The sequence below is a fragment of the Phaseolus vulgaris genome, chromosome 3, assembly GCF_051622355.1.
Source record: "Phaseolus vulgaris cultivar YP4 chromosome 3, ASM5162235v1, whole genome shotgun sequence".
NCBI lineage: Eukaryota > Viridiplantae > Streptophyta > Magnoliopsida > Fabales > Fabaceae > Phaseolus > Phaseolus vulgaris.
In genome coordinates, this window is record NC_143500.1 from 29,074,789 (window position 1) to 29,095,261 (window position 20,473).

Consider the following 20,473-nt stretch of genomic DNA (forward strand, 5'->3'; position numbering starts at 1 on the left):
CAGGAAATAACAGGAGTTTAAAAACCGTAAAAAATAATTGAATTTAGAAATTGTAAAAAATAATGAGAGTTTAAAACCGCCAGTAATAACAGAGGTTTAGAAACCGTAAAAAATAACAGAAGTTTAGAAACCGCCGAAAATAACAGGGGTTTCAAACCGTTGAAAGTAATTGGGATTCAAAGAACTGTCTAAAAGTAATTGTCATTCCAGGTGTTAGTAAAAGTTGTTAGTAATCCGTTAACAACGTCGAATCCTTTAGGAAAAAAACAAACTGCTGATAATACACTTAACGGGGTTAAAACCACCGAAAACACTATATATAATTCCTGTTAAAGAGAAATTGATTATACATTTTTTTTTGATCAGCAATAAAAAATAAATAAATGGGGACCACTTCAGGGGTGATCCAACCCTTTTACAAGAACACATAGAATCTAACTCCTAACTTGGCACCCAAAATCGTCGGACAAAGGACCAACCAAACCAAGCGCTAACTAGCTTTACCGAATCAGCCGTATACATGCCAAAGGATCCATAACCCAACAGGGGTAGGAAAAGTAAACTTCGCGGGACTTTGCAGCAATCGAAGACCATACCTTTACTTGCGCAGAGGCAAAAACTTCTAACACATCTGCCACTCCTCCATTAAAGACGATCAAGTTCCTATGCTTCCAAATTTCACTCACAATTCCAACCCAAATTGCCCCCCAAACATCATTAACTGAAACCGATGCCTGACTCAACCTGAATTGGATAAAATTTTGCATAGGATCCAAATGGATTACGAATGACACTCCAAGCCACTCAAAACAAAGATACCAGACCCTCCAAGAAAAGTCACAAACGGAGAACAAGTGACTCGACGACTCTTCAACCTTTCCACACAAGCAGCAAACAGGGTTTTCAACCACCACCCCGCGCCTTACCAAATTAACCCTAGTTGCAATCCTATTTTCCAACACCCTCCAAGCCAAGAAAACAGCAGAAGGCAAGGCTTTACACCTCCACAACCTATAGTAAATCGGAGAGAAATCCCCATCACTAACCCTCCTTACCTTAATATAAGCTGAGTTAATAGTAAAACTTTGAGACCCCTCAGCCTTCCATACCCAGCTATCCACCCCTCCCGCATCCATCTTTATCCCTTGCAGCAGCTGACTCAACTGCTCCTCCAACAACTTCTCCCAGTCAAAGAGGGATCTACGCCAACACAGATGCCAAATCCAAACACCATTAGACCAGTTCCCGATCTCGGCCACCTTAGCAGCTTTAGCCGTGCTAAGCGAATATAATCTCGAAAACATTCCCTTCAAGGCACCACAATTCAACCAGCTATCTTCCCAGAAAGAAATATTCCCTCCATCACCAACTTTCCACTCAATCCCATCTTCAAAACTTCTGCCCAACCCTTAGAGGCCTAAACCTCCTTCAAGTCTCTCCACCATAGGGAACCACTGCAAGGTTTACCTTCCGCTCTCAAATTCCTCCAACCACCATATTTAGAGTCAAGAATCTCTTTCCACAAACCTCCCTTGGCCAACCCCCACCTCCAAATCCACTTGCCTAGCAGGGCCAGGTTAAAAGTCCTTAAATCAATGATTCCAAGACCCCCGTAGTCCCGAGGCTCGCAGACCTTATTCCAAGAGGCCCAAGCGATTTTCCTTCCGTCAGAGCCCCATCCCCAAAGGAAATTCCTTTGGATTCGAACTAACTTGTTAGCCACCCCAGATGGTATTTTGAACAAGGACATAAAGAATAACGAGAGTGAGGAGAGGACTAACTTAATCAAACAGATCCTCCCAGCCATTGACAACCACCTGCCTTTCCACCTCGACAACTTACCCTGAACTCTCTCTAGCACCCCGTTCCAAAAAACACCGCGCTTGTGGCACCCACGTACCGGTAATCCTAAATAAACAAAAGGAGTTACCATCACCTTACAGTTAAGAATAGCTGCAAAACGTTGAAGCGAACACTGATCCAACCCCATCCTGCCAATTCTGCTTTTTAGAAAATTCACCTTAAGCCCAGAAGCAAGCTCAAAGCAAAGCAAAATAGCCTTAATATTAAAAACACTTTTGGTATTCGCTTTGCAGAAGAATAAGGTATCATCAGCGTATTGTAACATATTAACCTTCACCTTAGCTCTTCCAACCTCCAGACTGTCAATCAAATTCTTCTCTTCCGCCATCCTAGACACCCCAGCCAACCCTTCAGCAACTATGAGGAAGAGGAACGGAGCAAGCGGGTCACCTTGACGAAGTCCCCTCCTAGGAGAAAATTCCCCAGTTGGGCTGCCATTCACTAATACAGAGACAGAAGCAGATTCTAAACAACACTTTATCCAACGAATCCATTGAGCACAAAAACCAGTTTTTCCAACATATAATATAAGAACTCCCAGCTAACCGAGTCATATGCCTTTTCATAGTCAACTTTGAAGAACACACAACTCTTCTTCTTCCTTTTATATTCTTCCAGCACCTCATTCGCTACCAGTACACTATCCAGCAATCCCCTACCTTCAAGAAAAGCAGACTGTCTGACATCAATCACTTTGCTAATCACCTTTTTCAAGCGTAGAGACAACGCTTTTGAGATAATTTTATACAGGCATCCTACCAAAGAAATTGGCCTAAACTCGCCAAGCTGCAAAGGATTTTCAACTTTTGGGACAAGACAAAGGAAAGAAGCATTTGAACCTCTAGGCCAGTGGCTCTTTGTTGCAAAATCCTTCATTGCTAACATCAGATCCATCCTTAAAATTTCCCAACAAAACTTTATGAAACCAAAATTAAATCCATCAGGACCAGGGCTCTTAGAGCTTTCACAATTCCAAACCGCAGGCCTAATTTCTTCTTCAGAGAACTCCCCCACCAACATCTCAGCTTCCGAGATAGAATTGAACCTTACGTTATCTAACCTGACCTGACATACATCGTTCCTGTCGAATCTATCCTTGAAGAAGTCACGAACCTTGTCCTTGATTACCCCCTTATCCTCACACCACCTACCCTCAACAAACAACCCGTGCAATTCATTCCTCGACCTTCTCCATTTCACAGATGAGTGAAAAAACTTTGTGTTAAGATCCCCCTGTTTCAATCATTTCTGTCTTGCTTTTTGAAATACAACCGCCTCTTGTTTAAACATGGCTTTGTTCAGATCAACTAAGAGTGACCTTCTCTCCTCCCTTTCTGACTCTTCTAGACCATTATCGTCATCACGTGTGTCTAACTCATCAATCCTCATCTGTAACTCCTCACTAGCAAGGTTCACATCTCCAAACACTTCTTTGTTCCAGATTTTCAACTCTATTTTAAGCTTTTTCAATTTTTCTTTTAAGACGTAAATTCCACTTCCTTGAACATCAAAGTTGTCCCACTTCAATCTCACAAAATCTTTAAACCTACTATCTTTTTGCCAAACATCCAAACTCCTAAAAGGTCTCGAACCCCAGTCGACAGACACTTCCTTAAGGACAACTGCACAATGGTCCGAGATTGACCTATTTAGGACGAACTGTTGGCAAAGTGGCCAGGCTTCGAGCCACTCCTTTGACACAAGAACCCTGTCAATTCTACTTTTCACCAATCCATTAGGCTTATACCAAGTAAACTTCCTACCAACCAGCGGGATATCCACGAACTCAGATTTTTCTATAAACTCATTAAATCCTTTTATTTCTCTAGAATAGTCTGTCACCGAGATCATACTCTTCCTCTCCTCTTGTCGTCTAACTGAATTAAAGTCTCCAATAACACACCAGGCCTTAGAGAGTTGATTCGACCTGAACCCATTGATCTCTCCCCACATCACTTTCTTCTCCCGTAGGGAGCCATAACAGTAGACATTCACGATGGAGACATGTAACCCATTGCCTACCTTCCAAAGGCCCTCAATGATAGAGTAATTCCTTCCATTAACAAAACTAAATATCTGAAAAGTCGTATTGTTCCAGATCGTAAGTACCCCTCCAGCGCTGTTTACCGCTTTGTTTTCAACCCAATCAACATTGTTATTTCCCCAAATAAGATACACTTTCTCTCTAATAACTTCAGAGCATTTCGTCTCCTGCAAACGTGAACAGAAAATCAACTTCTCTTGTGTATTACTTTTTAATTTTTCACTTATTTGTCTGTCTTTCTCATATTTTACAATTGGTGTATCAATTTATGAGTTTTTTAATATACCTTTTGGACGTATTTGAATGAATTTTGTCATGAAAAATTTTAGAAGAAATTATACATGGTACATCTAAAGGTTTAATATAAAAAATAGTTTTAAATGTATACAATCCATTTTTTTTTTAAAGATAGTGAAAATTTTCATAGTTATGAAATTGAAATGCCGCTGTTTATTGGGGTAAAAAGAAAATTAGGGATTAGGATTTGGAAACAAAACCATTGGATATATCAGTGATTTATCATATTGAGCCCAACAAATACAATGTGCACCCCAGTTTTTGTTGTTGTTTGGATCACTATCACCTCCTCATTAAAAACATACATCAGAAATCTGATTTCTTAAATAAATCTCAATATTTTAAAAATTAGTTATTAGTTTTACATATTCCTGGAAAGAAAAAAAATCTGAAATCTTACATGATGCTTGAGGTATATGGTGAACTTGAAATAGTGGTGTGTTGGAATTTCAATTTTATTATCTTTTAGGGTTGAAAAAAGACATTGTTTGGAAAAGGAGATTCCATAAAGTGATCGACCAAAATTTTCGAATGCTAATTACTTATGGACAAAGTGTCTATATCAATATCGAGGTGATAAAAATTATATATAGGTATATGAAAATTTAGTAAAATCTTTTTTTTATCAGCTTAGTAAAATCTTAAAACTTATAGTATTTCTAAATATTATAGAATAAATATTGATTTTTTTTCTTGAGAACTCTGTTAGATATCCTAAATCAATAATTAGTCATTAGTTAATGATCACTATGATAATTATTACTAGTATCATATTATTGAACTAGAATGATAATAGGATGGAAGTGAAAATTTTAGTGGAGTTTTAATCAAGTCAATTATTTTGATTTAAACATTAAGATTGACCATTCATGTTTTTAGTTGGATAAATAATTATTTGGTCATCAAACATGAAGACATTGTAAAATTAATTTTTTAAAAATTAGGAAAATAGTTTGTGTAAAAAAAAATATAAAATAATTTCTGATTTAGTGTTAAATTAGTCCTTAAAAAAAATTTAGTGGCAAAATATTGTACAAAGGTTAGTAACATAAGATAATTGAAAGACATTATACATATTAAAAAATTAAATAGAAATTTAGAGTGTTTTAAGAAGTAAATTGATAGAAGTAGTGAGATGATGGTTATTTATTTGAGATATGCCCTTTCAAATTGGTATTTTAATTTCTTCCAAACTTTGGCATATGACAATATGTGGAGTCTATTCAAAAGGGTATACCATATAAAGAGAAGTCTATACTAAGAACATCTAACAAATTACAACTACCACCACTTAACTGCCAAAATAGATACATATGTAGCATAAATACGGATACGGACACTGACACGATACTGATACGGACACGGACACGGAGATACGTATAATCTCTAAAATGTAGGATACGGGGACACGGATCTATATATTATATAATTTTGAATTATATAAATTGAAAATAAATATTTATGTGCAAAAGTATGTTCCAGATTCTTTTGAGAGCAGGAAGATATTTTTCATGACTGGTTCAAAAGAATTTGTTCTTATTTTTATAATCATAATAAAAATTTATACAATAAATTTGAGTTTTTAGAAAGTTATTGTATTTATACCTTTTAAAATTGTGTTAAAATCGTGCTAGAATTTTCAAAAATCTAACAAATATTTTTTTGAATTGAACACTTCACCGATAAGTATCCTACGAGTGTCGTACGAGTATCGACACGCATACGTATGTCCGACACGGATACGCCATTTAAGAAGAAGTGTCTGGGCATGTTTAGTTTTTTTCATAGATGAACATACTAAAATCATAATCTCTCACTCTGTGTTCCCGCTCATGCATGAACACATGCTAGCACATGCTTAGTGTGGTCTTATATATGTCTTACTCAATTGTTTTCATGCCACAATTTAAAAAAAAAATTAAATTGAATCTACTATTGAAATATCTTTCTTAAAAACAATGCTCATTATTCATATGGATTACATTAAGCTAACAACTTTTCGTTATTTCTATTTTGACTTTGTGCATCAAAATTTATTTATATATTTTAACTAGTTTGTATTTAGAAAAGATCGCTATTACAAAATCCCTGTGCCATGTGCAAAATTGTTGTTGTTTAATCTGACGCATATAACTGTTAACTATTCGAATCATTTGGCTGAAATCGATCTATTATACTAATCAAGTACAAAGTAGTTACACCTTACTATTACAATTACTTATACTATGTTTCATGGTACCATCTACTATTACAATTACAAGTACAAATTAGATAGACCTTGCATTGAGGCTTTCTGCAAGGAAAAAAAAATACAAGAAGACAATTGGTTATGTAAATGCATATGTATATAATCACAGTAAAAAAAATAAAAATTCACGCTCTAAAATCTTAGATCCTCCTCCTAAATTACGTATTTATGTGTGAGAATGTAGACACAGGTGTATATGAGTATATAGGGGAAGGATGCAAGATTTGGGGTGTGACAATCTAATTTCCAATACTAAAAAGAATCATAATTTTGGGTTGAATTTTGTTCGAGCTTTTTGGGGCGTAACTTGTTCACTTTTCAGAGTTGTCCTCTTTGAGAAAGACAAGATGTTCTTCACATTTGATCGTGATTTGGTCCTGATGAAATGCGAAAGTGCCACATAAACCCTTTCCCACCAAGCTTCTGGCTTTCAATGACTCCCTTTCCCAATCAGTTTTGTACACGACAATGAAAATTGACACCACACATGCGATCTGTGCTGCCAACAACCCATAACACAGCCCCACCATCCCAAGTTTCCAAACGAAGGCCAAAACAAGGGCTACTGGTGCTCCCACCAAATAAAAGGAGCAAAAGTTTATAACTGCCCCAACACCAGGCCTAGCACTTCCTCTGAGGATTCCACAGCTTGTGGTTTGTGGACAATTGGCTAACTCACAAAGTCCAATTATAGGTAACACTGCCATACTCAATTGCAGCACCTCACCGTCACTAGTGAACACTCTCCCCCACCTTTCTCTTCCCATAGTGGTCCACAATAACCCAAAAATTGAGCTTGCAAGTGATAATCCTATTGCTACCACCGTTGCCAAACTCGCTCTTTCAGCTTGCCCCGCCCCTAGTTCATTCCCTACTCTCGTTGACACCGATGCACTTAGTGATGTTGGCAAAGTGTACAAAAGAGATGTGGTTTGTATCACTATGCCAGCCGTGGCTAGAGCAACACGAGGGTTCTGAAGGTAGCCTGCGGAAATTGTCATCAATTCGTACCACCACCACTCCAAGCAAACAGCTAGACAACTTTGTATTGAAAATTTCAGTAGCACACCCCATTCCATGGCAAGACTACTACAACTGCTTCTACATGTCATCAAGTTATTATGTGAAATGGTACGAGACAGTAGTAATGGCACGTGTAAGGACTCCTTGGGAACACGTGTATAGAACATGTACAGAAGAAGGAAAAAAAGGTTGTTAAAATTGGCAACAAAGGATGAAACAGCGATTCCCGGCACCCCAAGGTGGAGTTTGAAGGTTAAAAAGGCGATGGTGGGAAGGTGTAGAAGAATGGAAAGTAAAGTGCACCACAACAGTGGCCAAGTTGTTCCTTTGCTGCGTAGATAGATGCGAAGAGGGTGGAGGAAGCTATTGACTATGAGGTCTGGGATGGCGAAGCGGCAATAGAGGGTAGCTACACGGGTTATGTCTGGATTCTGGCGAAGGAAAAGCATGAGAGATTCGAGGTTGAGCCACAGAAGAGAAATGGGGAGAGAAAATAGCAGTAACATCAGAATTGTTCTCTGCAAAGTTAGAGAGAGTAAGGAGAAGTTTCTAGAACCGAAGGCTTGGGTGCAGAGGGGTTCCATGCCCATGGCTAGACCTGAGAGGACAGAGTAACCAGTTATGTTGGTGAAGCCTATTGCCAAAGAACCTCCAGCTAATTCCAGGCTTCCCAACCTTCCCATGCACACAACTAAGGTCAAGTTTTTTAGGTACCCCACAAGGCTCATGGCGGATATAGGGAACCCTATGTCTGACATTCTCTTTACTTCCTCCAATACCTGCATGATTAACAAAACCCATGAATGAGGGATCCATATCAGGTTTAAGATAAGTTTTAGAATGCCAGCCAAATCTCATAAATGAAAGTAATGATGCTTGTCTACACAAAATCTGATAGCTGGAATGGAAAAAACAGAGATAAGATGAAAACAGGAAAGGTGAAAACTGAGAAAATAGTATATATAATAAAAAAGTAATACTTTATGGTTCTAATAGATCTTTATGTAGAGATCTTCATAATTCAGAATCACTTAACTATTTCTTTTAAAAATGAGAGCGAAAAAAGAAGAGATAGTTCTGAACCATTTATTTATTTATTTTAAAAATGGAGGATGAAAATGGAATGGAAGAGAGAGTGAGTGGATGATAGATATTTTTATAAATAAAAGTCTGCACATTATATGAAGTATGTGGGTGTGAAAATCATAGAAAAAGAGATAGCTTACCTGGGGAAGTGTCGGGTATGTCTTTGGGGATTTCTGTTGTGCAAGCATCTCAAAGGTTTTGGTTAGTTTTGGTTATTTTCTTGTTTCTGAGTGTGTTTTGAGAAAAGGGTTAATTATGAGGAACAGAAGGGGATAATGGTGGGGATGTTTTATTCCTCTCCTCTGAAAAACACTCCTTCAAAAAACAAAAGTGAGCGGGACCAGGAGGAGTTAGAGAGGAGAGGAAGAAAGCAAAGTCTGTGTGTATGTGTTCAGGGATTAAGCACAGACACTCTTTTATAAGGTTCCAAGGTGGTCGGTTACGTGTGTTCCTTTGTTAGCATTGATTGACAAGCTCAAAAGCTACTATAATATCATAATTGCCATTATTTTCTTAATCCAACCCAAATAACTATCTCATAAATCATACAAATAACTAACACTACTTTTCAATACCAGCTCCTCCTCATTGGATTGGGTGGAAGAAAAAAAAACTGCAAAAAGTGATAAACATAATAAGTTAAGTGATGAGACAGAAGGACAGTGCAAAGAAAATGAATAGATAAATAAAAACATACATATGGAAAATCCGTTCTCTCACTCTTTTCTGCAATAGTAAACAAAGAGATACCTTGTTTATAAATAAACCATGTAACATGTTGTTCAATTAATGCCCGAAACTCAAGTCCTACTTTGTAATTTTTTCCAAATATGTAGAAGCATCATAAGAAAATTTCATGCAGATGCTGTATTTCCTGAAATTTGATCTCCCCTTTTAGAAGAAAGATATTAGTTGTGCATGTAATCTTCTTCAATCTACTTTAGATCGTGTTTGTGTATTTTGAGTACTGACAATTGTTCAATATATCCCCATGTAATCACACTCCGTATATGATTTGAGAAGTAACATACATGACACGCTTAATACTATTTTGTTTCAGAATTTTGTATATATAATTTGGTGCATAACTTAAGAGCTTTTGACAAAAATTTGTGCCATCACATTATTTTAGACAGTTATTCAAATATATTACAAAATGTTGAAAGAAAAACAAATATAAATAATAAGTAATAGAATAAAAAAATTGAATCTTAGTTTTCAAAATTATTAACTGTAAAAGAAATAATAATTTTTTTTCATTCTTTCTATTTTTTATATTATCAATGAAAAACTTATTATTCTCCTGTCTATTTTTACTCCCTCCCTTTTTCTTCCCTCAATTTTTATGGTAACATATAGAACAGAAGTGTATAATGCTAAATATTTGAGTGCCTACCAATCATTTTCCATCTTCCATGGCAGAATGAAGTTAAAAGGTTGTAAGAAAATGGAATAATGGTTTTTGAGGAATCCTATAATATATATATATATATATATATATATATATATATATATTAGCATTAATCAGTTGTGATAATTTGTTAGTGTGACGTTACTTCAGTAAACCATCAATGGTGGGGGCCTTTCAAACTAACAGCAATTTGGATTGTGGAGCCTTCGGTCCTAATTGGAAAACAGAGTCGAAAATTAGATTGTATTGTAAGCAAAAAAATATAGCTTTCAACCACGTGTTTTGCGCTAATTTATTTATATATTTCATAATCCAAAATGGGTGAAGCATTCCAACCTCACAAAACCAAGTTTTCTATTTTGCACATAAGCCTTGTTATGAAAAAAGTTTCTACACCTAACTTCAAATTCCAATGTCATATGTGACCCCTACCCTTTGTTTTCGGCTTTTTGGGACAAACCCACAAACCTACCATTTACGTCCCTAGTTTGTACTTTTTAGACCAAAACCTCTCTCTCTCATTTCTCAGTAGACCATCACCCATCATCGTTAAATTGGAGGGAAATGATTATCAAAATGTAAAATGATTGTTTAGAATATGTGATAAAGTTGTTATAACAGGAAGGTCCTTAGTACTGGTGTTAACTTTTACATTATTGGATTTCGAACATGATAGAAAAATTCAATAATAAAAATCCAAAACTCTTCCTATGATAAAATGTTGGTGACACACGTCAATCATAAAAAATATGATAAAAACTGGAACCAAATAATTTTACTGCTCACCAAAGCTAAAGGTGGGTTTCCACAAATAGACAGAAGATGGTGACTGGTGAGAACGTGGGTGGTGGGTGAAGTCTGAGAATTTGACAAATAACGAAAGCATGTCACGCTATAAGCTGCATGGCTAGTCATATTTATCTATTTCACTCTTGCACTTTGGGTTGACCATGTCACTTTTTATTTATCCATTCCCTTCAAGTTAGGCATTCACATGTTATTCTAAGCCTAGTGATAAACCACTCATGAACCCTTCAACACTATAATATAACATTCAGTCATGATATAGATTATTGATCATCTACTTTTAGTTCTACAATTTAATTATATAATTAAGTTTCATCTCTTAAAAAGACAGATTTTAATGGATCAGATCCAAAAAATTAAATAATAAAAAATACAGGTCAACCAGTCACACAAATTCCCCTTAGAAACTTCTGATGCAAGAAAGGGTTATTTATATTGGAAAGTAATCTGAAGCTGAGCCTTTTCCAACTCTAATGATGTGCAACTTGAGACTTCAAAAACGGAAAAACCCAACATGGATGACATACTAATAACACAGATTAACTGTTATAACTTGATGTCGCACTTACATGGAACCATGCATGTGCAATCTAGTTGCACCAAATGTCAAGGAAATCCTCATCAACAACTATGATCCCCACACTTAATCTTGTCGATAATTTGCTCATCTGTCAACTTTTTATCTACAATATCATCAAATTAAGATGGGATTTTATACCTAAGTCAATATGATGTACACAATATGTTAGTATGGTGCAGTGAGTGGTAGTACGAATGCAGTGACAAAACGCATCAAAATGCCCTGTGGCCATGGCTTTTGAATATATTCATATAGTTCACTGAATCTGATAGCCTTGGTCCCATAAGTTTCTTTCATCATTTCACAGTTCAGTTGAATCGCTTCAGGGTTTGGAAAAGACTAAAGAGTAATGAGAGACCCATATCTGTCTAACCTATAATCAATTACATTATAGATCAATGGGGGCCTATCTATTCCATCATCCCACTCCAAACCTCTATATCTGCCTTTTTTTTATCATGTTTTTCTCCTAAAGTCATTATCCACACACATAATGTTTTTTCTCCAAATATCAGTTATCTATACCCAAGTTAAATTTTTTTGCTTTTATGTGTACATAGCATACCTGTCCATGCTCATCTTGCTTCAATTTTATGTTTTTATATTAGTATAATGTTCTTGTTGATAATAATTGGTTCAAAGTGAAATCCTTCATTTTAGAAAATAAAATACTTATGCATTCATAGTTCATGTATAAAAATGGGATTTTTTATTTATTTGTCTCTTTACACTCTTTCTAACAAAATAAAAGACTGGGGTTGAACAAAAAGGTTTGTTTGTTTAACAAAAATTTGAGTCCGTAAAAGATGTAAAGCTACTTCTTTGGAAACATTACTCAAATGTAGGGACAATGTGGATAATAACGTCATACAAAAAATGGTTATTTATTCAAAATTTATTAAATAATCAAACATTTTACTTTATTTTTAATTTATTAAATTCAACTTTTATTCAAAAACTTAAGACTATAAAAGTTAGTTTAAGTACTAAGCTCTCTTTTTTTTCTATGAAGACACGAATATTTTCCATAAAAATATTTCTCAGGTTGGATGGCACCGAAATGAAGGATGAAACTCTCATTAATTAAATAAAAACAAAGTCAATTGATTTACTTGTTCTTTGATTGATTAATTAATTAGCTAGCGTGATTCAAATTATAAATTACAGAACAAGAATAAATTCGGTTACTGTAGTTGATTTACATCTATGACATGCAAGAGCATAGGGACACAATAACTGTTGGAAGTTTATGGAAAAACAAGATCACAGGTGAGCAAATCGCACCAAACATAATAAACAAATCTATAGCAGCTTGCTATAAGAATGATACGTGTTTACTGTTTCACAATCAGAATCAAATTTGATGTGTTGTTTAGTTATTAATTCTTACTATCTGTAAGACCAAAATTTAGAAATCCTGTTTCCTGTTTTAATATAATTCAAAATTGTATTATTTATCAATTCAAATAGTCTCTCGAAGATAGATAAATCACTCGTATTCAATTTTTTAGAGAAAACTTTCACTTTGACGAAAAATTTAGGGACATTTAAGTTTGGGTAAAAAAATATTTTAAAATTAAATCATAATTCTTTAAATTTATATTACTTTAAGTTTATTTTAATGAATTTGTGTCAAAACTAAATTTATATTTTTAGATTTTAATTAGAATCCATTTAATTAGATTCGATATAAATGGTGTAATTTTTTGAATTTTAAAAATTAAAAATTAATGTAAATTTAGATCCATTCAAAATATGAAATATTAGGTTGGATAAGGCTCGAGTAAGATAAGATTGGTCTAATTGGGTTCAACTCAGGTAAGGTCAAGTGAGATTGGACTAAAGTTATGATAGGTTGTCCAAGACAAAACGAATCAGGTCACACCAAAGTTAAGTTGAACTAAACTAACCCAAGCTATATGTTAGGGGCCAAGCCAAACTCGATTTAGATTGGCTCAAGTCAAGTCAATCTCAATTCGAGTTGAGTTTAAGTCAAGTTGAGTTAGGTTACACTTAGGTCAATTTCAATTGGTTTGAACTCAAGTCAAGTTAGGTCAGGCCCAAGTCGCACTAAGTTGGTTGCACATAGGTCAAGTCCAAGTAGGCATGTTGCTCATGACCCAGTTGACCTAGACGAACCTTACCCAAGTTAGGATGAGTCAGAAAATTTCAAAGTCATGTTGAGTTAACATAGGTCCACATTAGGTCAGGCAAACTGAGTTGGCCCACAGGCCAAGCCCAAGTTAGGTTGGAGTCAAGTCCAAGTCTGGTTGGGGACAATTTCCAAGTCAGGCTGGGGACAATTTCCAAATCAGACTGAAGTTGATTGTATTTATATTTTGCTATATTTAAAGTTGGAAGCACCATAAGTTTCTAATTTAATATGTTGTTTTGTAAATAAACTTGTTTTGATATTTTAATTTAATTATAATTTATTTATATTCATTTACTTTGTTTGAGGGCAAGCAAGATTCTAGGTTGATAAGGGTCATATTTTAATAATATTTCCTATGAAAATACAAGTACTTAGATGGAGTCGTGTCAAACTCTTGTCAAATTGAGTTTGACAATACCAACTCATTTAAGTTGGTATGGCGAAATCAAGTCCAAATTAGGCCAATTCAAATATAATTTGAAAAAAAAAATATAAATTGGATTGGAAAAATCCAAATCAATTTGATCTAGTTAAAATGAATGTGAATTTTATATTCAACCTATATTATTTTATCTAGATTTTGAAAATTCCAATCTATGACCACCTCTAATAATATTATTTGCATGTATAAAATTTATATATTTATATTTTATTAGTCAGGTGACCAAATTTTGAAATAGAAATTTTGGTCATTAATTTGGTTTCCAACAATACAAGTGATCACAATATGTAGGTGACAAACCTATTTTTGTTTGACAACAAAAAAGTAGTAACTAGGTAAAGGTTTAAAGACTTGATTAGTGTCATATTTCAGTAATATTTCATATTAAAAGACAAACACTCTACTGGACCTGAGCGTTGGGCTCGGTGCTCAGAGATCGGACATCGACATCTGTGGGGATAATGAGCCACGTAAGTGCGCCCCCAAAGATACGTGTTTAAACCCGTATGCGTGAAATGCCTGATCAGCGCAAATGCATGTGGTGTGTATAGTACATTCGAGGTCTAACACGAGTAAATACCCACTAGAGACGTCTGGGCCAAAGAACGCTAGGGTTTTCAGGGGTAAGCTGCATGCATGATACGTAAAGGATAGAACGCCTACAGTGACAGATGGGCCCCATGATGCTGGTATATTAGTTAGTATCCTGGCGGCCATGTTGTTAAGATTATGCACTCCAAGGAGGAAGATTATGTGCGGTTGTTACACTAAGATTGTGTAACAACGTAACTGAATGCCTTCCCATTGAACCTACTTTCACTCGAGATAAGGTTCTCGTGAGAGGAAGGTTGTTATAATGAGGTAACCTAAAGTAGTCTATAAAAGGGATTCGTGATCCCTAGTAAAGACACACCGTTTCTAAGACTAAAATTACTATCTTATTTACTCATTGTTTCTTAGCCCAGTACTGACTTGATTGTCGAAGTGCAATCAACAGGTAGGGCCCCCTCTGTTTCACACAAAGCCGCATTCCAACATCCAAAGGGAAGCATCGAATCCACCAGAGGTAGGAGGAGCCACCGTTTGCCTTTGAAGTGAACCAGCGACCAAGTCAACCGATAAGAACATTTGGCGCCCACCATGGGGCAGGATAAAACTAGGTTCCACTCACAGTAGTGATCAGAGCTATCAAACGACATGAGGAATACAAAACAAGGTACATCTGTACAAGAAGAAGGTGACAACGTTACCATGTAACAACTCATGGAGACTATCCGCGCTCTTTAGCAGATAGTGGCGACAACCAAGGCTGATCAGGAGAGGGTGTTGGCTGAGGTTCGCGCCGAGCATGCATTCAGGCAAGATCAATTCCAGGTCGAGTTGGACGCATCACGCGCAAGCAACGAAGAGTTGCGCGAGGCTAATGCGGAGTTGTTGTTGAAGATGGGAAGCTTTGATGTATCAAATCCTCATGAAGCCTGAAGCTGTGTTGTGTTTTAGGTTTAGGTTTTGTTATGGGGTTTAAAATCTTTGTAAGATTAGTTTTTCTTCTCAAACAAAGCTTATTTCAATCTGTTTTAAAGATTAAAGTGTTTTTCCATGCAAAGGGAAAAACAACCGATTAAAGTTTCGAGATAATCGGTTGTTTGTCACTTAGCTGGCAAAGGTGTTTTGAAATTGTTTTTTTGAATCAGTTGTATAACTGTCAAAATCATTCAACCAGTTAAATCGCAGTTTTAACCGATTAAATGTAAGTTTTCATAACAATTTCACTACAAAAAAACGTGTATACTGCGGCGGTTATTTTCGCAAAAGCTGACGTTTCTAACCGCCACATTATACGTCTGTGGCGGTACCACGTACCGTCAGAATTCTTGCCGCCACAAAGTTTAATGTGGCGGTCAATTGAGAACCGTTGTAGTAGACGCCATATTATGCATGGTATAAAGTGGCGGTTTTAAGCGTGTAATTGGCGTCAGTTATAATTGTCATAATTTTGAAATTGGGTAAACCAATTCTAACATAAATAGTGGCAGTTTTAAACGCCACTTAATACAGTATAGTATGACGTTTATAATACCCATTATAACTATCATAATTCGAATATTAAATATTGTTTTTTATTTTTAATATTTATAATAATTTATTTAATTCTATTTTATAATTTGATTTCATAATATTATTTAATTTCATATTATAATTAAACTTTAATTTTATTTTTAATATTTATAATATTTTATTTAATTCTATTTTATAATTTGATTTCATAATTTTAATTAATTTCATATTATAAATAAACTTCAGAACACAGTTATGTTTCATAATATAATTAAATTATATCATAAACTAATTTCATAATATAATTATACTTCATAATATAATTAAAATTGATAAATATAATAATTAAAAGATAAATTCATTCATTGAGAGAATAAACTTAATAATGTGAAATTAATCCAAACAACAAGTAAATTAAATTAAATTAAATTGTCAAAATATAAACTCATATTTGAACATACTACAACAGAACTCTTAGTTCTAATTTATCTTGATGCCTCCACTTGATCTTATAATATTCTGATCCTTACTATCAGGTTTTGCCAATCTTACTGGACTCCTATTCCATTTTGACTTCTTCCATGACCCGAATGATCCGAGTTATGAACCATGTTTGTGTTCTCCTACAGTAAACTACTACTGCCAAGGATTTCAGTTTTTGATTCCATAGCTGGACTAGAAAGCACTGCATCATCCTCAATCACATATTTGGACTTGTCAGGCTAAGAGTGAAACTCAGGGTTATTGTCAACCTGTAGTAATAATTAAAAATAAAGGATCATCATGAAATGTATATCTTCACATGAATGCTAACTAACATATATTCCTAAAGAAATCGTTATCAACATAATGTGAATTTCATTTAGACAATGATAATATATGGCAAGATATGGTCTATGAGAATAACCTATGAGATTGATGGTTAACTTGGATAAATAGCATGCAAATTGCACAAGGAAACAAAGTTCCTATTTTCACTTAAAATTTCAATTTACAAATAGGTACTAAATAGTAATTTATGGACAATAAAAATGTGAACCTCACATGTATTATTTCAAGATTGAGTGTCTCACATGCATCAAAACATCACAAACTGAAATGGAATTGTTTTAAACCCAAAAAACTCATAGCCCCCATAAGTATTAAATTTGGCAAGTACATAAAGCAATAAAGTTGATGGAACGCCAAAATGCACAAAAGATATAAGAATTACAAAAATTCAGTAATGAGCCACATGAAGGATTTACAGATTTAAGATGCCTCAAGCAATAACAAGAATAAAAGGAAAATGAACTCCTAGAAACATGCCAAGTAGTAGAAAGTATAACGATAAACAAAAATAAGCTTTACTGACTGTTCAAAGAAAACAAGATACCAACTTCCATATACAGAACAACATTAACAATATGCTCCAAGACACGAGGTCCTGCAATGTCTCCAGATTTTGTCACATCACCAATCTGAAATAGAAAACAAAAAGGTAAGAGAAACTAGAAAGAAAAAAAAATCCATGGCCGTGTGTCAACAATTCAAAGACCTTTTAACAGAAATGCCACAAATGATCCATAAACGAAATGCATACATGTAAAGCAAATCATTATTACATAATACAAAAGAACTCGACCATTTTAGGTTCACTGAGAGAATATTAAAGAAATTCTAAATTTACCATAAGATAAAACTGAGAAAAAAAGGGGCATATCAGAAAGATTGTCTTCCTAAAACAAGTATATATCATGAAAAATATTAGAGTACATTAATAGATAAATGTTTCACCACCTAAGTACAAGCACTAAATTAATCTAAAACTTATTGTTCACAAAATTAATTGACATGTATGCTCACCACAAAATAATGGTAGTCTCAAACCTTAATCAAGAAAAGTAGAGTTTGGTCCCTTACCATTCCCTCTTGTTTAGCTTCTTCGTAACGATTGCAGGCATAAAAAACGCTCATCCTTTCACCATGGTCTGACCATCCACCAAGCCATAGCCTATGCAGAAAAAAAATATCAAGAAAGGGGTTTAATCATTGGGCTTAGGAGATGATCCACAGAGAAGCTGAGTTGACATTGCAATAATCATGAAATTAAGCAGCTTAGGTGTATGACAATGTTCCAATAGTAATATTAAATTGTCAGGACAAAGTAACTCACTCAATAACTAAACAAGAATCGACACGTTATACATATTCTGCATAACAAAATTTCCAATGGTTTGATCTGTATTAAAATGAAAATTTAAAAGAAATTAAGATATTTGAATAATACTGGAAATACGCGCATAAAATCCAGTGACAGAGCACAAAAGGTAAGTTGAGAAAAAAAGGAAGAATGGGTTAGGTTTCTGTGAAAGTGATTCTAATATCGACAGGGGTTTTATCAATGGCAATGGGTTTGAAACTCACTCCCTTTGCTCTCGCATTTCTTCCTCACTGAAGCCCCGCACCTGTGGACCTTCTTCCTCACCTGCTTCATTCCTCCCTACCTCTACATTCTTCGGATTTTTTGTTCGCAGATGAGAACGAGAAACCGCCGATTTCTGTCAGTTTAGTCACCGAAAAGCCGTTAGAGCCAGCCCCGAAGGGGGGAAGGTGGTGGCGTTGGGAGTGGTGAAGGCGAAGAAGCAGAAGACTTGGGAGACTCAACATTTGTTGATGGCATAGACCCCTTTCGAAGAAATAAGGGTTTTTATTGTGATGTCCTTCAAGAAGCCCTAGCCGACGCAACAACAATTTTACCAACCCTTGTACCCTCCACCGAAACCCTCCCTTCACAATACGACATCCTCGAAATCGTCAGCCACATCGACATCCTTACCAATCGCCTCGGCCTCAAGTACCATTACACACCCTTTATGACGTACCTGTTACGATGACAAACCACCAAAATTGTTGTGAGGAGGGCGTCACTCAAGCCGGCGGCAATGGTGAACAAAACCAAGGACGATATTGAAAAGGGTTAGGGTTCTACGAGAGGGGTTAGAGGGTTTGCAGTAATGAGAGGGAGAGAGAAGAGTTAGGGTTCTATGAGAGGACTCAAAAGAGTTTGAAAGAGTGCTCAATGTGAATGGTGAAAGATTTGAGTTTGAGGGTTCGAAAGGGTTAGTGAGAAGGTCGGGTGAGAGGGTCTCTTTGAGGTCTAGAGGGGTGAAAGGGGTCAAAGTGTGAGGTCTTTAAGGGGGAAAAAATTTGGGGAAAAGTAATGGTGTGGTGGGAAAAAATGCGAGAGAGTGAAAATATTTTTAAGAAGAATTGTGGCAGTTAAAAATGTCATATTTTAAAGGATCATTGTGGCGGTTACTAAAATGTCGTATTATACGACAGATTGTGGCGGTTATTAATAACCGCCATATTAAAACTGCCACTTTATACACGTTTTTTTGTAGTGTTTTTTGAAAACCTGTTTTAACTGATTTGGTTGTTCAAATCTGCCTTCAACGGTAGCTTCTCAAGTATTATAAAACTAGTCTTCTTTCAAACGTGAAAAGATTGATAAGAGAGAAAAGTTTGATACTCTGATTTGAGATTGTTTTGAGAGATTACCAACTGTTTGTGAAAAGGTGTTTTTACCAAGTTTTAGCAAGATTGCTTTTTGAGCTTTGCTGTGATTCAAGAACTGACCAATAGGGTTTCTGGTGTACTATGATTCCAGGTGTTTTCTACCCTTGTTTAGTTTCTTGTAATTGTTCATATTACTCTCTGTAAAACTGTTGTAAAGTCCTGTAAAGTCAGTGTGATTCTGGCTTGAGGTGTTGGCTGTGTGCAAAGAGGGTGAGTAGGCTTTGTGGGATTCAAAGTCACCTCTTTGTGTTGTGTGTTTGTAATCTGTGATTGGTTACATAGTGAAATACTCAGTGGTTTGACTGAGGACTAGATATAGGTCTGGGATAGAGTGAACTAGTATAAACCTTGTGTGTAATTCTCTCGATCTCTTCTCTCCATAACTGTTTGATATTTTCCGCTGTCATAAACAACCTGTTAAATCATCATTTTAACTGATTATAATTTTGATATTTGTTTCTGTTTGGAGATTTGATTGGCTTTTTGAATTGGTTTTCTGAGTTAATTGTAAAAGTTTCATTCTAAACAAAGTATTTTTGAAATTTTTTGGTAAACAATTCACCCCCCCCCCCCTCTTGTTCTAGCCATCGATCCTAACAATTGGTAACAGAGCAAGGTTCTTGAAAGTTACTCAAGTTTTGATTTCTGTTTTTTGAAAATCTTTTGATGGCTAATAAAATTCCCTTTGGGAAAGGTGCCTCAATGAACAGGCCACCTCTGTTTTGTGGAGTCAATTACCAATTTTGGAAAGTGAGAATGAAAATTTTTATACACTCAACTGATAAAGGCATTTGGGAGTCAATTGAAAATGGTCCTTTTGTACCTCAAGTTATGAAAGATGATGTTTTAGTTGATAAACCTTCATCAGAGTGGACTGAGGCAGAAAGTAAGAAGGTTA

The 20,473-nt window shown here is 35.4% G+C and overlaps 2 protein-coding genes across 2 annotated transcripts; both read right to left on the reverse strand.

Moving 5' to 3' along the window:
- Positions 1–500: 500 nt before the first annotated feature.
- LOC137839459 (uncharacterized) lies at positions 501–3,816 on the reverse strand. The gene is made up of 4 exons (XM_090300109.1): positions 3,182–3,816; positions 2,410–3,049; positions 1,424–2,338; positions 501–1,307 (listed from the first exon to the last, which is right to left on the reverse strand). Exons 1-4 carry the CDS (start codon positions 3,814–3,816, stop codon positions 501–503), a joined length of 2,997 nt encoding a protein of 998 aa, XP_090156235.1.
- A 2,711-nt stretch (positions 3,817–6,527) lies between these two features.
- On the reverse strand, positions 6,528–8,950 carry LOC137805841 (protein DETOXIFICATION 55). The gene is made up of 2 exons (XM_068605748.2): positions 8,702–8,950; positions 6,528–8,254 (listed from the first exon to the last, which is right to left on the reverse strand). Exons 1-2 carry the CDS (start codon positions 8,747–8,749, stop codon positions 6,764–6,766), a joined length of 1,539 nt encoding a protein of 512 aa, XP_068461849.1. The 5' UTR covers positions 8,750–8,950; the 3' UTR covers positions 6,528–6,763.
- Between the last annotated feature and the right edge of the window lie 11,523 nt (positions 8,951–20,473).